The following is a 20864-nucleotide window of genomic DNA, read 5'->3' on the forward strand; positions in this document are numbered from 1 at the left end:
TCCATTGTTTCGAGCTGGTGTCTTTCGAGCAAAACTAAGCTCTGCTATTTAATTTATCCACCCTAATACTGTCTTAGCACACTAAATGTGTCGGCACACCCATCTGTCTATTCGGACGCGGTGAGCGCGGCCTCCTGCCTGATCCTTTATCCATCCACAGCAAACAGGACAGAATAGCCGACTGTTCCGAGGACGCTGACTGCGCGCACTATAATTGATCATTATCGATTGTTTGATTTTTACGTTGCGGCAAACGCATAGAGAAAAAGCATAGAAAATTTTGTTTCCTATAACACGGCTCCGCAATGCTACAGTGATACGCAACTGGATTCAGCCCGGTAGAGACTGGTAGCATGAATAAGGAATCCAGCGAGGATTAGGTCGTTTGAACAGCTTAATCTTCCCATACTTTGTTGAGAAAGAGCTCCCGATTTTAGGCTGAAACATCTTCTCGGTTCTCTTCGTGTTATTTGATTGTTGCTTATCTATTTCGAAATTAGGCCGGTACGTTCTGTATACTGGGCGTCTTGTTAGGGAGCGCCGTTAGTGTTTTGCCCTACAAGTTATGCAAGTCGGCATTATTCACTAAACATAACGTATATCCGAGCATACGGAGGCTGGCAAAACGTTCTCTTCTTTTTCCCTCCATCTCGACCCAACCCGACGCTAATCGCTCAAGCGTGTATACACAAAATTCTCACAAAGTTATGTTGATTCACCGATGAAAGCCCTTTCATTACGGTCTAGGCGCAATTTGCCTCGTCACCATAGATAATACATACAGAATGAACAACATGTAGCAGACAACCACACTTAAGCAAAATCCGCGTTGGCGTTCAGGCCGCAGTACATAAATGCATTTCCGACGATCTCCCGTTGAACGAGACGTTACCTATTGGCTCAAGCCGCGAGCAGATTGCTTACTAAGAACTACTGATGCATTGTGCAAAAAGTGTATGTCCGCGCATGTGTGAAGATGAAGAAACTTCGTTGAACTGTTGATTTGATTTTACATCGGCCTGGTTTCAATAGAAAAGCTGAAAATTGAAAAGCAGGTAACGGGATAAGGTCCTGTCAATGAGTAGAGAATAACGCCTCAAACTATGGTTAACGTTTATGGGGATTGGGCTGTACTATCCAAAAGAATCTAATATACTGAGAAAATGTATGCAAATTTGAGCATTTCTCCGGGAAAATTGCCGCTTCTACCAACTTTATGTGACTGTGTTAAAATTGTAGACACAACAATGAACGAAAGACTATGCCAGGCCGCACTATGCAGGAAGAAAAATTGGTTTAAGGAATTATTATTTACAGTTTACAGCCAGTGAAGTTAGATAAAGAACAGTGATTTGTTCGTTATGGTTCGATTACTTGGGGCCGGACTAAGTTGCAGTTTAGATTTATCGCGGTTAGCGGTAATTTTCAAAACGTAACATGTAAACATATTTGGTAAAACCCCCGACAAAAGCAACGCATTTTATGTCGGGTGCAAAATTCCAATTTTTTTAATGAAGCATCTGCAGCTAACAGATTAGACACAGTCTATCTAATAGAGAATCATTGACGTGGCTATATATATATATACGTTCCTTTAAATTCCATAATGAAATTCTGTGAATGAAAAATTTCCTCTTATATCTAGCTGAAATCTATTACGACATATTGGTTCTACGGATCTAATAAGTGCCGTATTCCGTCTGCCTGAATTCTAGAGGTGTACACTTAACGATTCGCACTGCTTTTTGAAAATAAGTTCGCTTTTCCATTAAGTAGTATATAGAGCCTTACTTAGCCTAAATTGGCCTAGTCTTGCGTCAAGGATCTATTGTGAACACTGATATATATATATAGCTAGAGAAACTTGATTTTCACTACTCCACAAAACGACCTTTATTGGCGTGTTACTATTAATGAATAGGTCCAATATTGTAGGAGGAAGAATAAAGACGACACGAGTCGTCTCATCTATACTAAGTCCGAGGCGTCTTTTATGATAAAGACACCAATGATACATTGTTAGTTAAGCTTCTTTATTTGATAGTCGCCGTTTACCCAACGGCTCTGCAGCCGTATACCACATCGCCTCTGCAAAGGCATCGCAAAGCTTTACATAAATTTCACACTAATATTCATTGAGATGGAAAAATTGAGACGAGTAGTTGAATTTTATTTTAGGTTAAACTTAGCAATGCCGCGCCATTAACTTTTAAACGAAAAATCGTGTTATATATCAGAGAATCCTAGTGTCAAAAAAAGTGTATTTACCTTTTTCGCTTTTCAGACGATGAGGTAGCCTAGACAACCTTAATTGTACATGACGTACATTATCTCTTTTTTAATACAGCCTGTTATTTACAGTTGTCGTTCTGGGTAGCACATAACCCGAAGTCAGTCGTCGTTATGATCTCAGCATGGCTCAGCTGTGGGCAAGAGCTTAATAATCGTCGTTCCTTGCACGCCTTCATGAAATATGTTTTTTTTCTGTCCTGCAGATAGACTTGCATCGAATCCGTTTCACCTACTTAGACCTGCTCCGTCCAGCATTTCTTACCAACGGTTTTCGTAACTGCTATGCTAGCCACGTTCTTAACGAGCAGCACGGAAGACGTTCAGTGACAGCGGTTCTAGAATGAAAAGGCAGACAACTATTGCAACTAAAACTCGATTCAGCTTGTCTTTGTGTCCTGCCCTACTCACCATAAGCTCCCGTTAGGGTCCGTTTGCTATTGGCTGGGCTACCGTTTACTTACGCAGCGTTGCGTTACCTGCCTATGGCTTGTGGCTTTTTTGTGTCAGCCACCAGAAGCCTGCTATTTTTAGCGGCCTTCGTATGCCTGTCTCACATTTCGGTCCGCAACCTCGTTACACACACAGTAGTAGCTATGCTACCACGTCAGGGAGATAGGCACATAGCCTGGGGAAATGCTACTGTCATTTCAATTCAATTGTCGGTTTGATTTAGCCAGCAGAAGGACAAAATGGATAAATGAACGAACTGCTTGAATACATGCTTGCTCAAGCCGGCTACACCGGTCAGCTGACAAGATCAGGTGAACGGTCTTGGGCTACGGGAGGATACGATGACCCTCATTCATTGACAGCTAATTCTCTTGACTAGTTAATAGCCCAAGCCCAAGTGACGAACTAGCTTTTACAGTACTCGTTCTTATGTAGTATATGGTGTACTCTTGAATGCGGGCTGCTATGTACCTTCTTCTATTTTACGACTATTTGCAGCCACTCTAGCAGCGCTAGCGTCTCAAGCACAATAAGTCGGTCATCGCTTACCTGACAACCGATTGCTCCCTTCGACTTCGTAGACCAGGCCCTTAATGGTATTTACAGCCTTGCAGCTTGGTCTTGTAGTTGCAGCAAGGGTTTCGTACGACGTGACTTGTTTCTGGGGGATGGAGGCTGCTTCGCGATAAGCTTCAGTTAAATCAGCAGTTGTCTATAACGCACATCTATGGCGTGCGTTCGTTCCATTTCAGTCGACTGTACTCCGCTTCTGACTGAAAGCAAACTGCTCCTTTTGTGTTTTGAATGGCCATTCAATGCATTGCTCTCGTTATTAACTACGTTCTGCAATGAAATCTGACGACACGGCAGGTTCTGAAAATACCAAAACCGCCTAATGTGGATGCCCAGCTTCGTTACCACTATTTCATGACATTCGAGAATCCTTAGAGGCCATTCCACTCTAATAAGGGTCACACCCCTCCACGTCTGCCCTCCGCCATCGTAAAGTACGTCTAGTTTCAGGTGCGGTGAAAAGATCCCTCGATCTAAACTGGCCTTTATCCGTTGTTTGAACCAGTGTGAACTGCCAGCATCGGAGACTAACAGGACGGCGGCAGCAACCGCGCGGTTTCTAAACACAATGACGCTACTATTGGCCTATATTACTGTGCTATATAACGGAAAGTCGAAACTTGTTTGTCGTTTTGCCAGTGAGTTTCATGTTCCATTTTTGCGTGCTAGGCCATTTTTTAACATTTTTCGCCCTCTTTGTCCCGATCGTATTCTTTCTATATACCTCATCTTTTCCGGCCACTAGTGCTTCCATAACTAGACCTTAAAAACCCGTGCAGCCCGTGCCTCAGTATTTCATAATACTCCATTATTCCGTTCTGCGTTTATTTCATGAGGTGGTCACTCAGGGCGTAAAAACCACCAGCGGTTCTGTTCTCCTCTCAAGCAAAAAGAGCCAGCATCTTTTCCGAGTTTCTTGCTTTTGCTCCTTTCCTGCTTTCTCTGAAATCTGTCTCTTCCAGGTACAGGGCTGAACGAAATAATGACATGATCAGAAAGGCGTCTGCAATGGCCGGCTGCGCAGCCGACGGAAAAAAAGAGAAATCAAATCACCCAGAAGCCTTGCGGAGAGCGAAAAAGTATATAAATTTTTATCATTCAGACTTCATCGCACAGCTTCTTTCTTCTTTGACGCAACACTCCACCAAGAGTCGTCTTTCCTCTGCGCTCTTATATCGTACTCGGCCGCGCGTAGCGGTTGTTTCTGCCTTACCCTGATACCATTTCTTCTGCTTGTATATTACACGCTGTAGGTAAAGGACGTTCCGTCGGTCCGTTTCAGGCTGAGGCTGACGCACCCAATCTCAGCCAGGAGATAAATCTATGTTTAAATCATATTTCGATTATAGATGAGTCCATAATGACAATAATCATGTATCAGATACAAGTAGGTTCGTTCGTGATGTTGACGATCGTCGTTGACTGTTAACGAGGACTGACACTATTTGTTCTGGTGTCACTCGTAAAACAAATCTGTCCCTGCACATAACTTCTCTGAAGTTTCCTAATACGTGAAGCGTTACTGGGCAACGGTCATAGCGGTACGCAATAAAGTGGAAAACCATTAGAAGGTGATACTAATAGATGGGCATAACAGCACCGTTCGTCAATTAAACCTAGCCGACCTCAGACCGGGTATGCGGGCTAAAAATAGGAGTAAAAGCCTTACGCTATGCTGGTTGACGTTTTGCTTCAAACAGCGGTAGACCTCTAATCTTAGCTAGTAGCAGTAGGTCTAGCTACGTCGTTACGCAAAAAAAAGCTTTCAAAGGCCAAAACGATTTCTGTTTCATAGATACATACAAAATGTACATAGAAAATTAACTGTAAGCTACATAATATTTCTGTGACATAGTAACTATTTGTAGACAAGTGTCTTTAGATGTCACTGGACGTTACTCAGAGACGCTTATCTTTCAGTGCCGACTAGAAGGCAGTACGGAGTTGGACCATTATAACCGTATATACTTTTGACCCTAATGGCTTGGAAAATAAGAGCTACTTCGAGCAAATGACGAGATTTACTTTTTTCTCAAACCCTGCTCTACAATCTATTATCACGCACATACTTTTATACACACATTCCACTTTCCGAAGGCCATCACTTTTGAGGCAACTCCTTCTATTACCTTCGTTGACGGGTTGGCTAGCCAGCAAACGCGTGCTAACTAACACCAGGGCCTGCCAGTTTCGACAAGGGATTTTTTCAGTTAAGTTCTTCTTCTTGCTACTCTACCTAAACACCCTCAATAAATGGACGTCACTGGCTGACGTCTCGGCATTATTCTCTTACTACCATCACCGTTCGCCCCTTTTAGCGATTACCTCTCAACGGTGTCATTCCTTGAGCCGATCAAGCCGACAGCAATACCACTATCATAAAGACCATTCCACCGTTTTCCTTCGTCGCTGTATCTTTCTGGCGCGTCTGCCTTTGTTTCGGGATTCCGTTTTCTTGCGGAGCAGACGGTAACCAGTAGCATTGAAACAAAAGTCTGGGTTTCTTAGCAAGCGGGATAACTGAAGTCCGGTCTCGGCACTAGGTATGCTATCGTGTGAGCGCCTAAGCTCTAATTGGCACTATGAATTATCCCGTCTCACACGTCCATTAGTTGTCGTTTAGTCGTAGCTACATAGGTTCCTCGAGCTGTCTATTTCGCTAGCCAGCGCAGTTGCATCATACTAGCTCGTACTCTTACTCTGATACACCTGGTACGTATAAGATCTTTCTTCTTTATTAAAGAAACTACACATCCAGTAGCAGCCGACCAATCGCACAATACGGACCTAGTCATTAGATCTTTTCTAGCCATCGACTTCCCGTAATAAGTATCCACAAAGATTTTCTATCCTAAAACCGAGGGTGTATGACCTTAAGGCGCAGGATCGCCAAACATCGAAACAGATACTGGAGAAATAAGGCCTATATGGTTACAAAACTATTGCCGTAGGTTGTTATAGATGAAATATTTCTTTGATATTATAGTTGTGTTTAGTGAAGCACGAAATCAATCACAGGTTTATTCAATGTGTTTTGTAGCTTAGCTTCTATATAACATGACAGAGGCGATTGGTAATCGGTTAGGGAGCCAACGGCTCAATCCAAACATAACGATTAATCCATTCAGGAAGCATACATCCCTTTTCCCTTATAATTTAATGATGACTATATCGGATAGGCACACACACGTTTGAGGTGATGGCGAAAGGTTTTGAAGGCATCGGCCTTTCTGTGCTACTTCGATTGTCGCAATGTTCAAATAAGACATCTGTTTTGCTGACTGTCGTTGTTGTGGTCAGGAACGCAATAAACTCCGCAATTTACGCTATCTGGCAAGAGAACCTACCATTTCTTCTCATTCTGTGTGACAGTTTTCACCGTTGCTACGTCCTGTAGCAGAAGAGTCTATATAAACGAAAAAAAAAAGACCGTAGTCGTCAATCTCGCACAGACACTTCATCTATTCTTGGTCATTGGTGAGATCCAACTGCCTGCTAGCAGTCTCCTATTTCCCGTGAGATTTTTGTACTGCGTGCATCGTGCTTGCGTCACAAAAATGTCTATTCTATATGTCGACCCTTTCAAGAATGTGCAAACAAACTGGATCATGTTCATGGTGGCTGGCCGGTAGGAAAGAGAAAACGGTGCAGGTGGAAAAGCAACCCCTTCATGTACCTGCTCATTTCGCTATCTGCGGCTTTTACTGGCTTAACAACTGCCGGATTTTTTCCGTGTAGTGCAAGGTGCGAGCCGCACGCTCCTAAGAAGGGCAGTAGTTTACCAATAGCGAAACGATAATAGATAGATTTCCTGACTTCTTAGCAATCTTCAAAGAGATCCGTAAAAACGTCACTGTTCCAAGCCTTTATACTTTTTTTTTTCTAGATCATTTTGTCCTTCTCGATCGAAGCCAGAAGAACGACGACCAAACCTGGACTTTATTGGTCTTGGTTATGCAGGTTATGTTGTCTCTCGTTTTATTCGCTGAATCGAATGCATATAGTATAGTGCAAAACTATAAGGGCCAGAAGGCTAGCGGACTCCAACAGCGCTTTGTTTGTATAAAGATGTCCTGCCATACCCATGCCCATAACGGATGTGTTGCACTATCCGTTTGCCATTGCCAAACGTTCCATCTAAAACAGAACTATTTGCCGGTCCATTCATAAGAAAGTCCCCAATTTTCGAAAAAGATTCCACAGTGAGTTTTCGCCAATTGTATTCTTTTCCTATAGCCTTTCTCCGATTCCGATTCATTTGTTTGTGTGCTAGTTTCGCCTTCATCATTAACTTACCTTACTTGGGAAGCCATTTTGATGTTGCTGTTCCTGATGCAGATGTGATAGTAGGTGTTGCTGCAGCGTCGCCGTCGTGGTGGCTTTATTGTTGAAATGTCCATTTCCTGATCCGTGTTGTAACTGTTGTTCTTTACAAGCAACTGAACCGACGGTGGCCATCTGCTGCTGCTGCTGCTGTTGTAGATCGGACGTACCGCTGGCGGTGCCATCTCCCGGCCTTGAATCGCCTGCTCCGGCACCACTTGTTGTGCCACTACCTGCAGTACTAGCAACTGCTGCCGTCGCTGCAGCTGTCGTTTGTGCGGCCTGATGGCGCTCCTCGGATAGCGACACATGGTAGCTGTTACGGGTCCCGGTCGCCGGCAGCCGAAGCGTGCCTCGCAGCTCCCGAAGCAGCGACGTCGCACCGGGTCTCCGGTGTGAAGAGGCATGCGACGATGACATGCTCGTCCCGGCGGCAGCTGCTGGTGTGAACCGCAGCCGCGGCCTTGAGCCTAGTTATCACCACCAACACGGAGGTAGATGTTTGCCACGCCTACCACTACCAGTACTTACCCACCCCGCCCACCCACGTCTTGCGCTTCCCCTCAACAACAGCTAATACAGCAGCCGTCACGTGGGGCACAATCGTATGGGGGGATGAAAAAATTCAAAGCACCAGCAAGCTGCTGGTTCGATGTGGCTATAGCCACCACCGACACCCGGTCCGCTTCGTTGACGGGTGGTCCCGACCAATGTCGAGCGACAGGAGGTCCTGCTGACGATGAGAGTCCTGAATCAGGTGCAAGGAGATGCGGGATACGCGGTCGTGGCGTCTGCTGGCCAATCATGACCCTGCTCCACACAGCATACGGTGCGTTCCTCGCTAACCCTTCTACCACGATGGTTACGGACTTGTATAGGGCACTGCAGCTGGTACAAATCCCGGAGTCGCTTACAGACCACACTGCATAGGACGCCGCATTGCACTGAACATGGGTACAGAGCAGAGTCAGATCAGCTTAGCAAGAGCGACCATCAGTAAACCATTAATGGTCATAAACAGATCAGTGGTCAAACTGGTTGTGGGTCGGTGTGGGCTTTTTGCTGACTAAATTAGCAGGAGAACTCGATCTTCACTTCGGATGGCTGCGGCGCACTCAAACCATCTGTAACGATCGCAAAACACAAAGTAAGCCTGATGCTTGAATTCAAGTACTTCAAAAACACTGTCAGTTTCGAACGGGTGTGTTTTAAAGCAAATATTTTACTTAGATATGATTTACTTTGACAACATTTTAAATTTTCATTAAACGCTTAGTGGGTTATGTATTCTCCATCCAACATTGTAAGGTAAGTTCTGCTATAGGTCAGGTAAATAGTTTATTCGGCAAAACTTTAGTATTCAATTTAATATCGTAGAACATTATTTGGTTTCCTCAAATAATCAGTATTAGCTATCAAACGTCGAATAAGCATTCACGGCCTTTTGCAGGTCGGAAAAATCATGCTATGATAGGCCAAAGAGCTAAAAGGGTTTCGGATAACTGTGCGAGCGGCATCAACCTATGGCAAAACGAGTTTTGCGGCTTGCCACTAAGCAACACTGGATTAAACAAACAAAGATAAATGGTAAATAATGGAAGTAAGCCAGAAATATGCATTTATGGCGTGGAGACATTGCTGCGACAAACTGAAATGTCGTCTACCCTTTCGCAGACATTTATTTAGTTAGTACCAGTCCCATATTTAGTTAAGTCACGAATGCTTCGGAACCCTTGAGCCCTTCAACAGGACACCTTTAAGTTCCTATAAATCAACATCCTGCGGAAAACATCGTCTGGAGAGAAGCCTTTTTCGTTGTAATAATTTTATTTACCATTTCGATACGGAACAATATGTGTCAGTAAAGCGCATGACTATGTATAGTAAACAACAATATTATCGCCCGTACGTTTTTACCGTGCATTTAGTTAGTTGTACAAGAATACGTTATGTGAACTGGATACTGAATTTTGGCTTGTTCGTCTGCTCTTTCGATCTTTAGCGGCTCGAGGAACGTCGGTCTGGAGGAAGCCGTGTGATTCCCCGACAAATGTTACTCTACTGTGAATAAACGAGCGGTTTAGTCCCAAGTTTTTCTATGTTTAATCAATTTTGCATAATTTAGTGCAACTACTCGTTCAAGTTCAGCGTAGTACGTTCACTGTTTCAACACAAAGCCATAAAAGCTTTTCTAGTTAAAAGAAGTAGACGACTGGTGCAGGACTAGCTATGGGTTCCTGAACTGGCCGGGCTACTTTTGTCATTTTCAACTACCTGCAGCCATGGCAACCTATTCACCGATTCAATATTCCTTAATTCGTACTCGTCGATTTTCTCAGCTGGTCTCAGAGGTGACCTTCGCAGATTGTTACAACTCTTATGAGTGACAACTTCTTTTCGCATGAGATCATTTTTTCCCGAAATTTAAATAATCAAATGTAAAAACGTGACCTAGATATGTTTTGCAAGTTGTGTTTGAGTCATGATGATACTCCATATTGTCATATGTAGGAAAATTTCACATTCTGTTTCTACGCTATTACAAAACGGTTGAATTTTATGGATGAGACGCACAGTTTAGGTACAGAATCGATCAGTGAAATGTGCCCAGCAAACACATTAACGAAATCAGGTATAAGCAATACATTCACGCTCAACGGTAGTTAGATATATACATATATATATAACATATGTAGCGTATGAATCCTATTACTCGAACTGATTTGATTTTAGTTTACGTACATTTTTGCTGTTTTCGTTGTTATTCAACAACGCTAGTACTACCAGCAGTTCTCTACTTATTTGTCCTCTCTTCTTTCGGTCCAGCTAGGCCAATAGGCTCAACTTTACGCATTGTCGTAGTTCATCAAAGACCTACAATAGTCGCTAGCTTATGCGACGTCTCATGCCATTGTCGTTGTGTAGAGAATGCATCGTTTTCTCTGTCACCATCACTCCTCATGGCCCATTGGTAACAATCCTAACATCGGCTAAAATCTGATCGTCAACATTCAAAAATAGAATATCACGAAACTGCGAAGAGGACAGCAGAAAGAAACCTCTAGAGATACATGATAAATAATCACAGACGTGTACGCTCGATTTCTCGTGCACAGTGGTGCTACGTACTCCGTGAATTCCCACAAAACGATGAGAGGTGCACACCCCAGTCGGATGTTATGACCTGCCAGAACACCAACTATGCTATGGCATCCTACAATACTGTTTCAGTTTGCAGTAGCATCATCATAATGCATTAACAAGTCCCAATATTATGACTATAAAAGGCTGCCTTGGGGGAATCTCTTCTTTCAGTACCCGTGATCATGATTAACCTCTGTATCCGTTATACGTTATAATACAGCAGCAGCAGCAGCAGCAGCAACTAGTTTTCCCCCTTTTTTCCTTTCCTCTGCTTTTCCATTTTTGCGGTTTTCTCTTTTGTCCTTCGTGTATGTATATCGGATAGAGTCGGTAAGCACCGATGATTAAGTTAGGTTATATACTGAACGCACGTAGTCGGGACCGCCGAGATAACGGCTGCGAGTGAGAGGGAGAAAGAGATTACGGGACAAAAAACGTTGCCGGGCGCTGTGAATAGAGCTTTCTGCGGCGGTCAATAGGTTGGCAAACTCGTTCGTCTGTTCATTCCTCTATCGCGAGCAGCCCCACCCACTCTGTCCGGCGCTAACGGCCACAACGCACACGATGCGACGGCAGCAGCAGCAGCAGCAGCTGATGAAATGATGGCGATAAGATGAACGAAGATGGCCGACATCAGCAGATGGCTGGAAAGAGTCAAGCTAAGCAGAGAACGCGAAGGAACCGCGAAGGAAAGTCGGCGCCGAAGAAAGACGCTACGGCTGTGTGTCTACAGGGGGTACATCCATGAAATTCTGAAGGCCTGAGTACTCCTATACGACATCGTTTTGTGGAGCATTGGCGCACAAAGCTATTTTGTTGACCTTTTACCGTGATGACTGCGGCGTGCTGATTACCAACCTAGTCTCTACATATACTATGGCAGGGCATGTTTGTACTGCCATTTGATTAAAAATATAACATTACAATAATAATTTTTATTGTTATTCTGAAATGCTACCGCCGGCTATATGGGGTCGCGAGCGGGATAAAAGATGCGCTTGAAATGCAACCAAATCTTTATTGTGAGGAAACGTAGTGGGACATAAAACAGAAGAGGTAAGAACTTCACATTGTATAAACACGCATCTACCGCAAACATTTTGACAATTGTAACAAACACCTAGCACCTGTTTTGTAACATATGTCAAGATAAATCGTGTTATGCAGTCAGAATAATAAGCACATCTTTTTTTTAAATCGCCTAGTTTAGTACTTCAAATTATTATCAAAGGGGCTCATCGCATGACCTGCTTAATCGTTTCGTCGCGCCGTTAGATTGGGTCCGCGTCTACGAATTGCATGAAAACGCGTCTGCAATTTTTTGCGTCTCAATATTTTTGACTCTGCGGACAGCCAAAAACTCAACAATTAATTTCAGGTAACAAACGTACCTCTCGACTGGATGATCAAACAAGGCTACGCTGTTGCTTAGAAGAAATCCTAATTTCCAATGATTCGATTTTATTCACCCACGTAAAGCTACCCTTACCCCTGGACCATTAATAACACGCTCTGTTGCTACGCGCCCGCATCGATCAACAGTATCACCTACACATACCGTGCACGAGTTGTGTGTGTATATGTAAAACAAACACAACACAATCAGTAAAAAGAAAACATCACACAAATTGTTTAATTCAACTTTCTCATCGTTTCGAAATGGCGCAAAGCCATCTTTCTGTTACTCTTCGCCGCTTCTGGCAGTGTAGTAGGCCCGCAATGAGAGTATTTGCATAACAACAAACGATTTAGACAGGCGATCGCGGACTGTATAGTGAAACGCCTTCAGCGGCCACCGCTGCTATTGGCGCTCGTTGTGGTCTATTAGAAGTAATCTACTGCGAGCTGCACAAGAATTTGTGCACAGGCATAACCCCTAATGCATACATACATAGTAGAGCATCATACACAAAGCGTTTCCGTCTCCATAGGTTTCCGCAATTCGTTGGCTAGCGTTCTTTTTTACAGAAAAAAAAAAGACAAAACCCGAAAAAGAAAAATAACTTATAAATAAAAGCGTCCAAAAGCAGCCAGCCGCCAAACGAATGGAGAGCGGGGGGTAAGTCTGCGGCCGGAACTCACAACGACTCACCCCGAAAGCCGCCGTATATGGACAGATACACGAGTACATAGGTAGATGCAAGCATACGTTGATGCCAAGAACTTGGTCTGAGCCACTATAGCGTCCGCATCCACATCTGCCGCAAACGCTGTCGCCGACCAACCGTCTGTTCGATCACGAGCGTGCCAGTCCAGATTGAATTGTCATAGCGTGAAGATGAGGATCCTACTGTGGCAGCAGTGGCAATGATAACGGCCACTGCAGAGCGGCAAATATCGGCCTACTGCTGCTCCCATTGTGATCTTTTTTATATCCACTTAAATCTGACAGTGGAGCTACGCGTCCGAAGGGCGTAGTCACCACGACGGCGTCGCGTTACAAACGAAAAGCGCGATCAACAGAACACTGGGCACTTTTACAGAAAACGCAATAGCGTTTATCAGCTGGTTGTTGCATCTGCTTTCTGTTGTCGTTCACTTGCGACTGAACCGTTATTATTATTATATCTATCGCACCACCGTAGCTGCTACAATGCTTAGCATCCTTCCTACAGCTGACTTGAAGAATGAGGAAAGCCTATGCCAGATAGTTGAGCGATTGATGGCTTATATTGTTTTAACCGTGAGTTACCGTAGTGATTTAATTGGCACTCGTCGCATTTTTCGTTTTGTTTAAACAGCGACAATGGAAGATTAAACGACGAAGAACCTTAGCAAGAAATGAGTGAACGACAGTCGGGACCACCCCTGAGAGGCAATTAAGCTACGGCAAACCAGTCAACTGGTAATTATGTAGTTCGTAAGTATTGCATTGTGCACACATAGAGAAAATAACTGCCAGATAATTGACTAAAGCATCATTTGCATGACGATAGTGATTGAGCTGGGACCCGTTTCTTGCTGTGTCGTTACTGTTGTCGGCTGTTTTTTATTTCGGTAAAAACCGCAATAAAGCGGAGATATGCCAATGTCATACCACTTGAAAATACGAAGCATAGACATAACGAGTTCACGCAGACGTTTGCTTGTATCGAAAAACTCGTTCAAGGTCTTCTTCACTATATAGAGAATAATTTATCGTTTAAGTGTAAGTTGGACTGTTAAGTTTTTTCGCCAGCCTGGAATACATTTCCCAAGTGTCAGCGCCATCGGGTGCAGTAGGTCAGCTTCAACACGTCTTAGATTTTTGAATCCTAATCAGAACATTCAAAACGATCGTCGGTCGTGACGCTATCAGCGACGTTGTTACCGACAACAACTTATAGACAAAACATTGTGATACGAAGATATTTAATAAATAACCTCCACCAGTTTCATGAACACGACAAACCAGCAGTAACAGCATCTCTTTAATTAGTCGGCTTTAGAAGTTCTGCTAGGTCTGGCCTTAATGCCTGCTACTGAAGAATTGGTCGCGTTCGACCAGCAAAGCCGTCTCCCCTTCATTCCTGTTGCCAGAGTTGCGAAAGTGAAATAATTATTATGTTGTGCCCGTATACATGTTTAGTTTGATAATACCGATCTTAGCCTGCATGCATGTATGTATATATACATGCGACGCAACTTTTATTGACAGAGGCTATAGCTGAGAAGGGCGGCTAGAGTTCTTCTTGTCAACCAGTCGGTTGTCCTACCAGGAGGCTTTTTTCAGCGATAAAAATCGACGTGGACTAGACGGGTTCAATTCGGTCTAGTAGCGCTTGACGGACACATTGATGTAAAAACTATTCCCCGATACACCGTGTATGATTTGACAGCTTCGGCCATAGCGACAGGCATGGTCGCAGCGCCGACCATTTTGAACCGCTCGCGCAACGCGCGCATTCCGGTCAAAGCTGACCTTGCTAAATTTGACTATAAAATCAATACGAACGAAGACAGAGGCGAGCCTCGTGAAGAACGTAGCATTCATTAGCCGCGCAGTATCCCTAACCCACTTGACACGCCATGTTGTGGTTAAATGACTGATTCGCCAATTTAAAGCATTCATCGCTCGATGAAGAGTGCTAGTTTCTAGCTGAATATGTGCATGATTTACGCTGTGCATGGAAACTAGAGTGCTAGGAATAGCTTAGGACAAAAATAGAAAACTAAAGACTGAATAGATGTTGGTCGTGCTTTTGGAGCTACGCGTCCAGATAGGAGGGTACATGTTAGGTCAACGCAGACTTATACGAATTAGCCGAATTCACTGAGATTTGCTCAATGAAATATTTCTATATCGTAACAATTATCAGCCAGATTATCAGGTAAATGGGCAGCATAGATAGAGCGCACTCAAGGCTAACGCGTTGAAAAGGAAACGTAAAATTTTAATTTATTTTTATATTTAAATATCAATTTGGGATGTGGGGCACAGGCGGGAAGATTTAAACGATTAGGGAAGGGAATCGTTCCACTGGTGATAGAGTTCTTTAGCAACGCTAATTGCCACAAACGAAAGGGCAGCCCTTCTCAGCAGGATCACTTTTATGTGGTTTGCTCGTGTACGACCTATTTATATTCAATATACAAAACTTGTTTCAACGTAGCATATCAATATATTATCATGATCTGCGCAAAAATCGATAATAATAATAACAGTATCAACTACGCTTGCTTGATCCGAGCAACAAGTTAGGCTAAACAGAGCGCAGAATACGATAAGACTCCATATTTTATTAGTAGATGCTATCATAGTTTCAATTTTGCTCCTCGAATCAACTTACCTTTCAATGAGCTTTTCAATAATAACTGTCTTTACCGAAGCGTGAGCTCACTATGGTCAAAAGATCCGGTTTTACAGTTTTTGGTAAATATCATCACTTGCTTTTTTTTTTACGGGTCTTCCATTTTACGAAAACCATTTCAGTAAATGGGGCAAATCGGACCAAACAACAACAACAACAACAACAACAACAATAATCATGATAATGTTAACTAAAAAAAAAACACACACATTTTAGGCGAGCATCTGTTACGAACAAGGAATATTTACACTTTTAAGGCCAAACTTTTCTTAACCACGCAACTTGAAAATTAGATAAGTTGGACGGCCGTTGACTTTAAGAGCCATTTTTTTGGCGTTATATTAGACTCACCGATAGCTGGCCTTCTAATAAAACAAAAAACGATACTTTGTCCATATTAGTGACAATATGTTCACGTATGAAATAAGGCATTTCTTGTTCAGTAATTACTTCTACTGGTATAGGAGTAGGGCTTCTTCGATTACTGCTAGCATTCGCAGCTATATATACAGCGGGCAGAAACTCGCATGGTACCTTCCCACAAGAATTATGCTAAAATCTGGCTCTAAGCCACCAAACACCTGACCTAACCTAACCTAACCTAATCGGATGCAATTTTTGTGTGTTTTCCATCTTTCACACAGCCAGAAAGACCGTCAAGCTATACAGCCAAATTTCTACCCCCATTACTTTTCATTATACAGATACACGTAGATAATGATTCGGATCGAATAGGCCGAAACTACAACAGTCCTAATAGATAATAGTACCTTTTTTAGCGTTTTAATAACACTTACGGCTACTACTAACACTGTCTAGCCCCTTTATAATTATCTCTTCGTTGCTTTTGCTCAGTTAGCTGAGGCTCAATAACTTTCGCATTGTTGCCTCATAGTAAATGCTTCAAAATTTAGTCCAGCGTTGCAGAATAGGATTAAACGCTGTACACGGTAGATTAGCCATTCATTGTTATGAATGCCAAGTGGCTACCTTAACCCAAAAAATCAGGAGAGTTTGGTACATCAACGTATTTCGTGTGTTGGTTATTTCTCTTTGATGTTTTGCTTATCGCGTTAAAAAAATTCGTCCTTCTAAGGCTACCTCCGATAGGTCATGCACAAGATACTGACATGGAGAATGTTATTCTATTTGCGGGCAATTTATGCAGGGACGGTACAATCCAGATCCAGACGTTCAACATGTTATGTATGACACCTTGACAACACAACAAACAAAATAAATAAACGGCCCTTAATAAAGACTGACATCCGCATCTTCGTTTAGTATATTTTCAACATTATATAAAGATAAAGGTAAACCTTAATGGAAATCAATAACTCGAGCCTAGCTAATAACATATCACTCTTTTCCAGATATTGTTGCTGTTCATCACGCTGGAGATCCGCTACAAGCTAAATCGGATGTTGGACGGGCGAGCGGGCAGGTAGGCGCTTGTTGGACCACTAAATCATCGTTGAGTCGTGGGCTGGGGATGAGGGGTAGCATCTCGGCCAAACATTTTCAGTCGCCACAAGCAATCTATTTCCTCGGGGGGCGCTGGCCCACACATCTTACAGCAGCTGTCAGCATCAGCACAACTGCCGCCAGTTAAGCTGCAGATGTTATATTAGCTGACTACAGGAAATGGAAGGGGCTAATCTGTCGTGAATCAGTCAACCCGCGACCAATGGCCAGCTGTTGGTACAGATATTGTCGCTGTTCGTACCCTTTGCCAAGATGCAAAGCAAGTGGACCAGTGTTTTGTCTGCCCTTGTAGATTTTGCCCGCCTGCAACCCCGTCAGTACTTCTGGTCGGTCGGCTATTCGCCCGCACCGAGGGCCGGGTGTCAGTCTCGCCATAGCAGCAGGCAGAGCGACGACAGCCCAGAAATACGGACGACCAATTCAATGGTCATACATATCAGATATACTATATCATACATACAAAAGCAAGGACATAGCCAGCTTAAAAAAAAAAAACAAATCTGGTGAACGTAGCGATGGTTGTAACAGTTAGAAAACTAATAGGTAACAAGCAGGCTAATTATGGCCGCATATTACATCGTGGATGTTGATAAAAGTGTCGATCTACTTGTGTGTGTTCAATTACAAACGAGTATCGTCTATCCTCCGAAAGGAGTCGCTAACTGCTGTTTTATGGGTGTGTGTGAGTAAGTGTGTGTGTGTGTATGTGTGTGTGTGAGCGTGTGTAGACAAGGACGGTAAACTAGACGTACTTGCATTCTTCTACAAATTGTTTTTATGTGACCTGTCATAAAAAAAAAATAAAATTATAGCCAGTATATCGAAGAATATTCGCTACCATTTGAACACCGCTTGATTGTTAACATACTCCGTATAAATGTATATAGAAATAAATGCAGATACATTTGCTTGACAATACGAAATCAAGAGCAGGCAGTATAATGTTGCCAAGTTGCGCATTTCGATGCAATGAGTAAGTCACGGATAACGTGAAGCAAGAGAGAACCCACTGTGAATAGTGATAAATATAGAATATTGTAAACCGCAGAAAAAAGACTGCTACCAGACCAGCTTTACTAAATCAAAAGACAGATCAATGAGTCTATATATGGAAAATTACTTTCATTAGACTTATTTACTCTATAATATTGTTTTAGGTCCAAATATACTTATTAAACAGCTGCTAGTTCGGATTCGGTTACGGCATAAAAGCCCTAGCTGCTAGCAGATATGTTCCCAGCTTCCGACCGATGCCCTAATCTTTCATAATTTTGTGGTAACAACGCGATCTGCGTCTCACCGGACCTGTGCGAGCGAGACGTTGTGACCTGCCGCGTTGTCTGTTTAATCGATTTCTGTTAGTTTGTAGAGGACGCAGGACGAGGCTAAATCTCCATTAGGGGCAGGCCACATTTGTTGCCAGTAAGTCGCCATATTCGGACCGTAGAAGGGACGGAAAACACCGAAGACCTAGTGTTGCGGTGAACACCATTGAAAGGCCGCTGAGACTGTCGAACAACTTTCGAGGAGTGAAAAGAACCGCTGCGAAAAGCGAAATTGCATGGGCACGCTTGCAGCTGCTAATTCATATGCAAGTTAAGTTTTGGCATTCTCAGATTTTTAATCGGTTTAAATTTCAAGTCCACAAATAAAGTTTGCTTTCAGAAAGATTACTTTGCTTCTCTATACTTGCAGGGTTATTTCCGGTTGTCTTTTGGTGCTGCGCTTGATTTAATAGTACGTTGCAGGTTTCACAAGCCCCCGAAGGCAGCGATGCTAAAAGTGCACTTAAAGCCGATGTTGGAGTTTTATTTATGAAGAAAACTGAATGTAACCCAAGATATGGTGCATGGACCGAATACGACAGCTGACCACACAGTCAAGAAGTACTTTGTTCGTTTTTGAAGTGGTGACTTCAGCGTTGAAAACAATACACGTAACGACGCTGAAATTCTCGCCCTACTGGATTTGGGCCTTCGCCAGCTTGTAGCAAATAGAGGAACATTCAAATCGTCGCGTCAAAGTAACGATTACGTCCATCGAGTAGACATGTCTGAGTTCCTAATGATTCGACCAACCACCATCGAATAAAGTAGGTAGTGAAAGGTAGCGTCACTCAGAACAAATCATGGTCATAGCTTGGTAGCGCTGTTAAAAGAACCGTTGAACGCTATTCAAGCAAAATGATACGATATATCGATGAGATTACATAGGTGTAGTCTTCTATGAACTTCTTTCAAACAATCAAACCGTTAGTTGAGTCTACTGCCAAGAACGGCTCATGTGTTTAGCGCATGTGTTAGTATTCAAAAACAGCGCTCGACTATGGTCAACAGGAAAGGAGTCAGGCTTTGCCATGACAACGCCCGACTTCACACTTTTTAGGCGCTTGCCAAAAGCTGTTGAAGTTATACCGAGGCATGTTACCTTACTCAGCTTATAAAACCAACCTTGTTCCTCGCTGCCATCAAATTTTTCTTGACAAAACTCACGGAGTTTGAAGAATTCTATGTTTTAAAAAAGTGTAAAAATCCAAAATATCGATTAGTTTATCGCAAATACATCAACTAATGCAAAAATGAAATTCAAAGGCTGCCCGAACGATAAGCGAGAGTCGCTGTTAACAATGGCCAATAGACCATTGATTGAAGTTGTCCAGGCAAAAATGGTTTTCATTAGAACTTCATAGAACTCATTAGAACCGCTGCAAACTTATGCAACGAACAAATATAAAAAACTTCATTTATTCACACAGGTATGCATCGATGAAGTAATAATCCGTAGTTGCTTTCAACCTGATGCTTGGCTGCCCAGTCGATCGCGATAACTCAATGTTTTTTTTTTCTGTTAATTCTAGAGTTTGAGATATTGAAGAGGATTTATGATTGCTTGTAATTCCAAAAACTAGGTGCAACTTGAACATGCGGAAGCGCACTATCATCGTGACCTCACTCATTACTACAGGCAAATGAGAGAACTACTTTTGAAGCTTTTTTGTTCAGGATTGTAGTAAACTGCTACATGTGACCATCCGAACTATCTCTTTTCCACTGGCTGTATTGTGCCTGTGCTAAGTTGCTGTGTAACAAACGCCCGCTATCGTCACGATGGATAACTTATGCGCTATCTGAACGTTCTGACTTAAAACGAACTACTAGTAGTAAAAGGCGCTAGGCGCAAATCAACCGATACTGTCGAATCGTCCTAATGCACAATAATAACTAACTTGTTAAGTGCGTACGAGACCTGCATCGGCTTTTGACTATTCTGTTTTTTTTTTCCGCACTTAAACAACGTAAACCTTTTATATTTTCTAGAATGTACTGCTGTTGTTTTCTGGCCGGTGATTATACTTTGTATGATTATGTACCTCTGTCTATAAATATGACTATTCATTTGCACAGCACGAAAAATCCTCCACATTTAGTGTACGGTGGATCTCCGTTGTTGTGCTGCCGAGGTGGAGCATCTTCCGGGCTCCAATGGTCGGCTGGACAGTACCTCACTGCCGTGGTCCGATACAAGGCCATTTCTAAGTGACAGCTATTACCGATGCAAACAAAACGGCTTCTATCGATACTGCGAGGGTAGAGAGGAGCCTTAACAAGGATCCAGCTAGCGGAAGTTGGATGAATCGTCTCTAGCAGCAATTCGGTGCTGACCGACGGCACGGACGATCGAAGAAGTGGAACAGAGGTACTCAGAGGCACGGCTATCCACATACTCATAAAATCGTATACTAGAGACCGCTTCTTTAGACCTCGAACATAATCCGCAGAATATAGTTGGCATCCCGATGAACGTGAC

The 20864-nt window shown here is 43.0% G+C and overlaps 1 protein-coding gene across 7 annotated transcripts in view; it reads right to left on the bottom strand.

Moving 5' to 3' along the window:
• Ptpmeg (protein tyrosine phosphatase Meg) overlaps positions 1 to 20864 on the bottom strand; it is a 60752-nt gene that overhangs the window by 35078 nt on the left and 4810 nt on the right. For all 7 annotated transcript variants that reach the window (XM_086971858.1, XM_086971853.1, XM_086971869.1 and 4 more), the window contains one exon: positions 7612 to 8762. In XM_086971858.1, the coding sequence (XP_086827984.1) occupies positions 7612 to 8058 (447 nt within the window). In that variant the 5' untranslated portion in view covers positions 8059 to 8762. The remainder of the gene's footprint in view (positions 1 to 7611; positions 8763 to 20864) is intronic.

This window comes from Varroa jacobsoni, unplaced genomic scaffold, assembly GCF_002532875.2.
Source record: "Varroa jacobsoni isolate VJ856 unplaced genomic scaffold, vjacob_1.0 scaffold_140, whole genome shotgun sequence".
Lineage (NCBI taxonomy): Eukaryota > Metazoa > Arthropoda > Arachnida > Mesostigmata > Varroidae > Varroa > Varroa jacobsoni.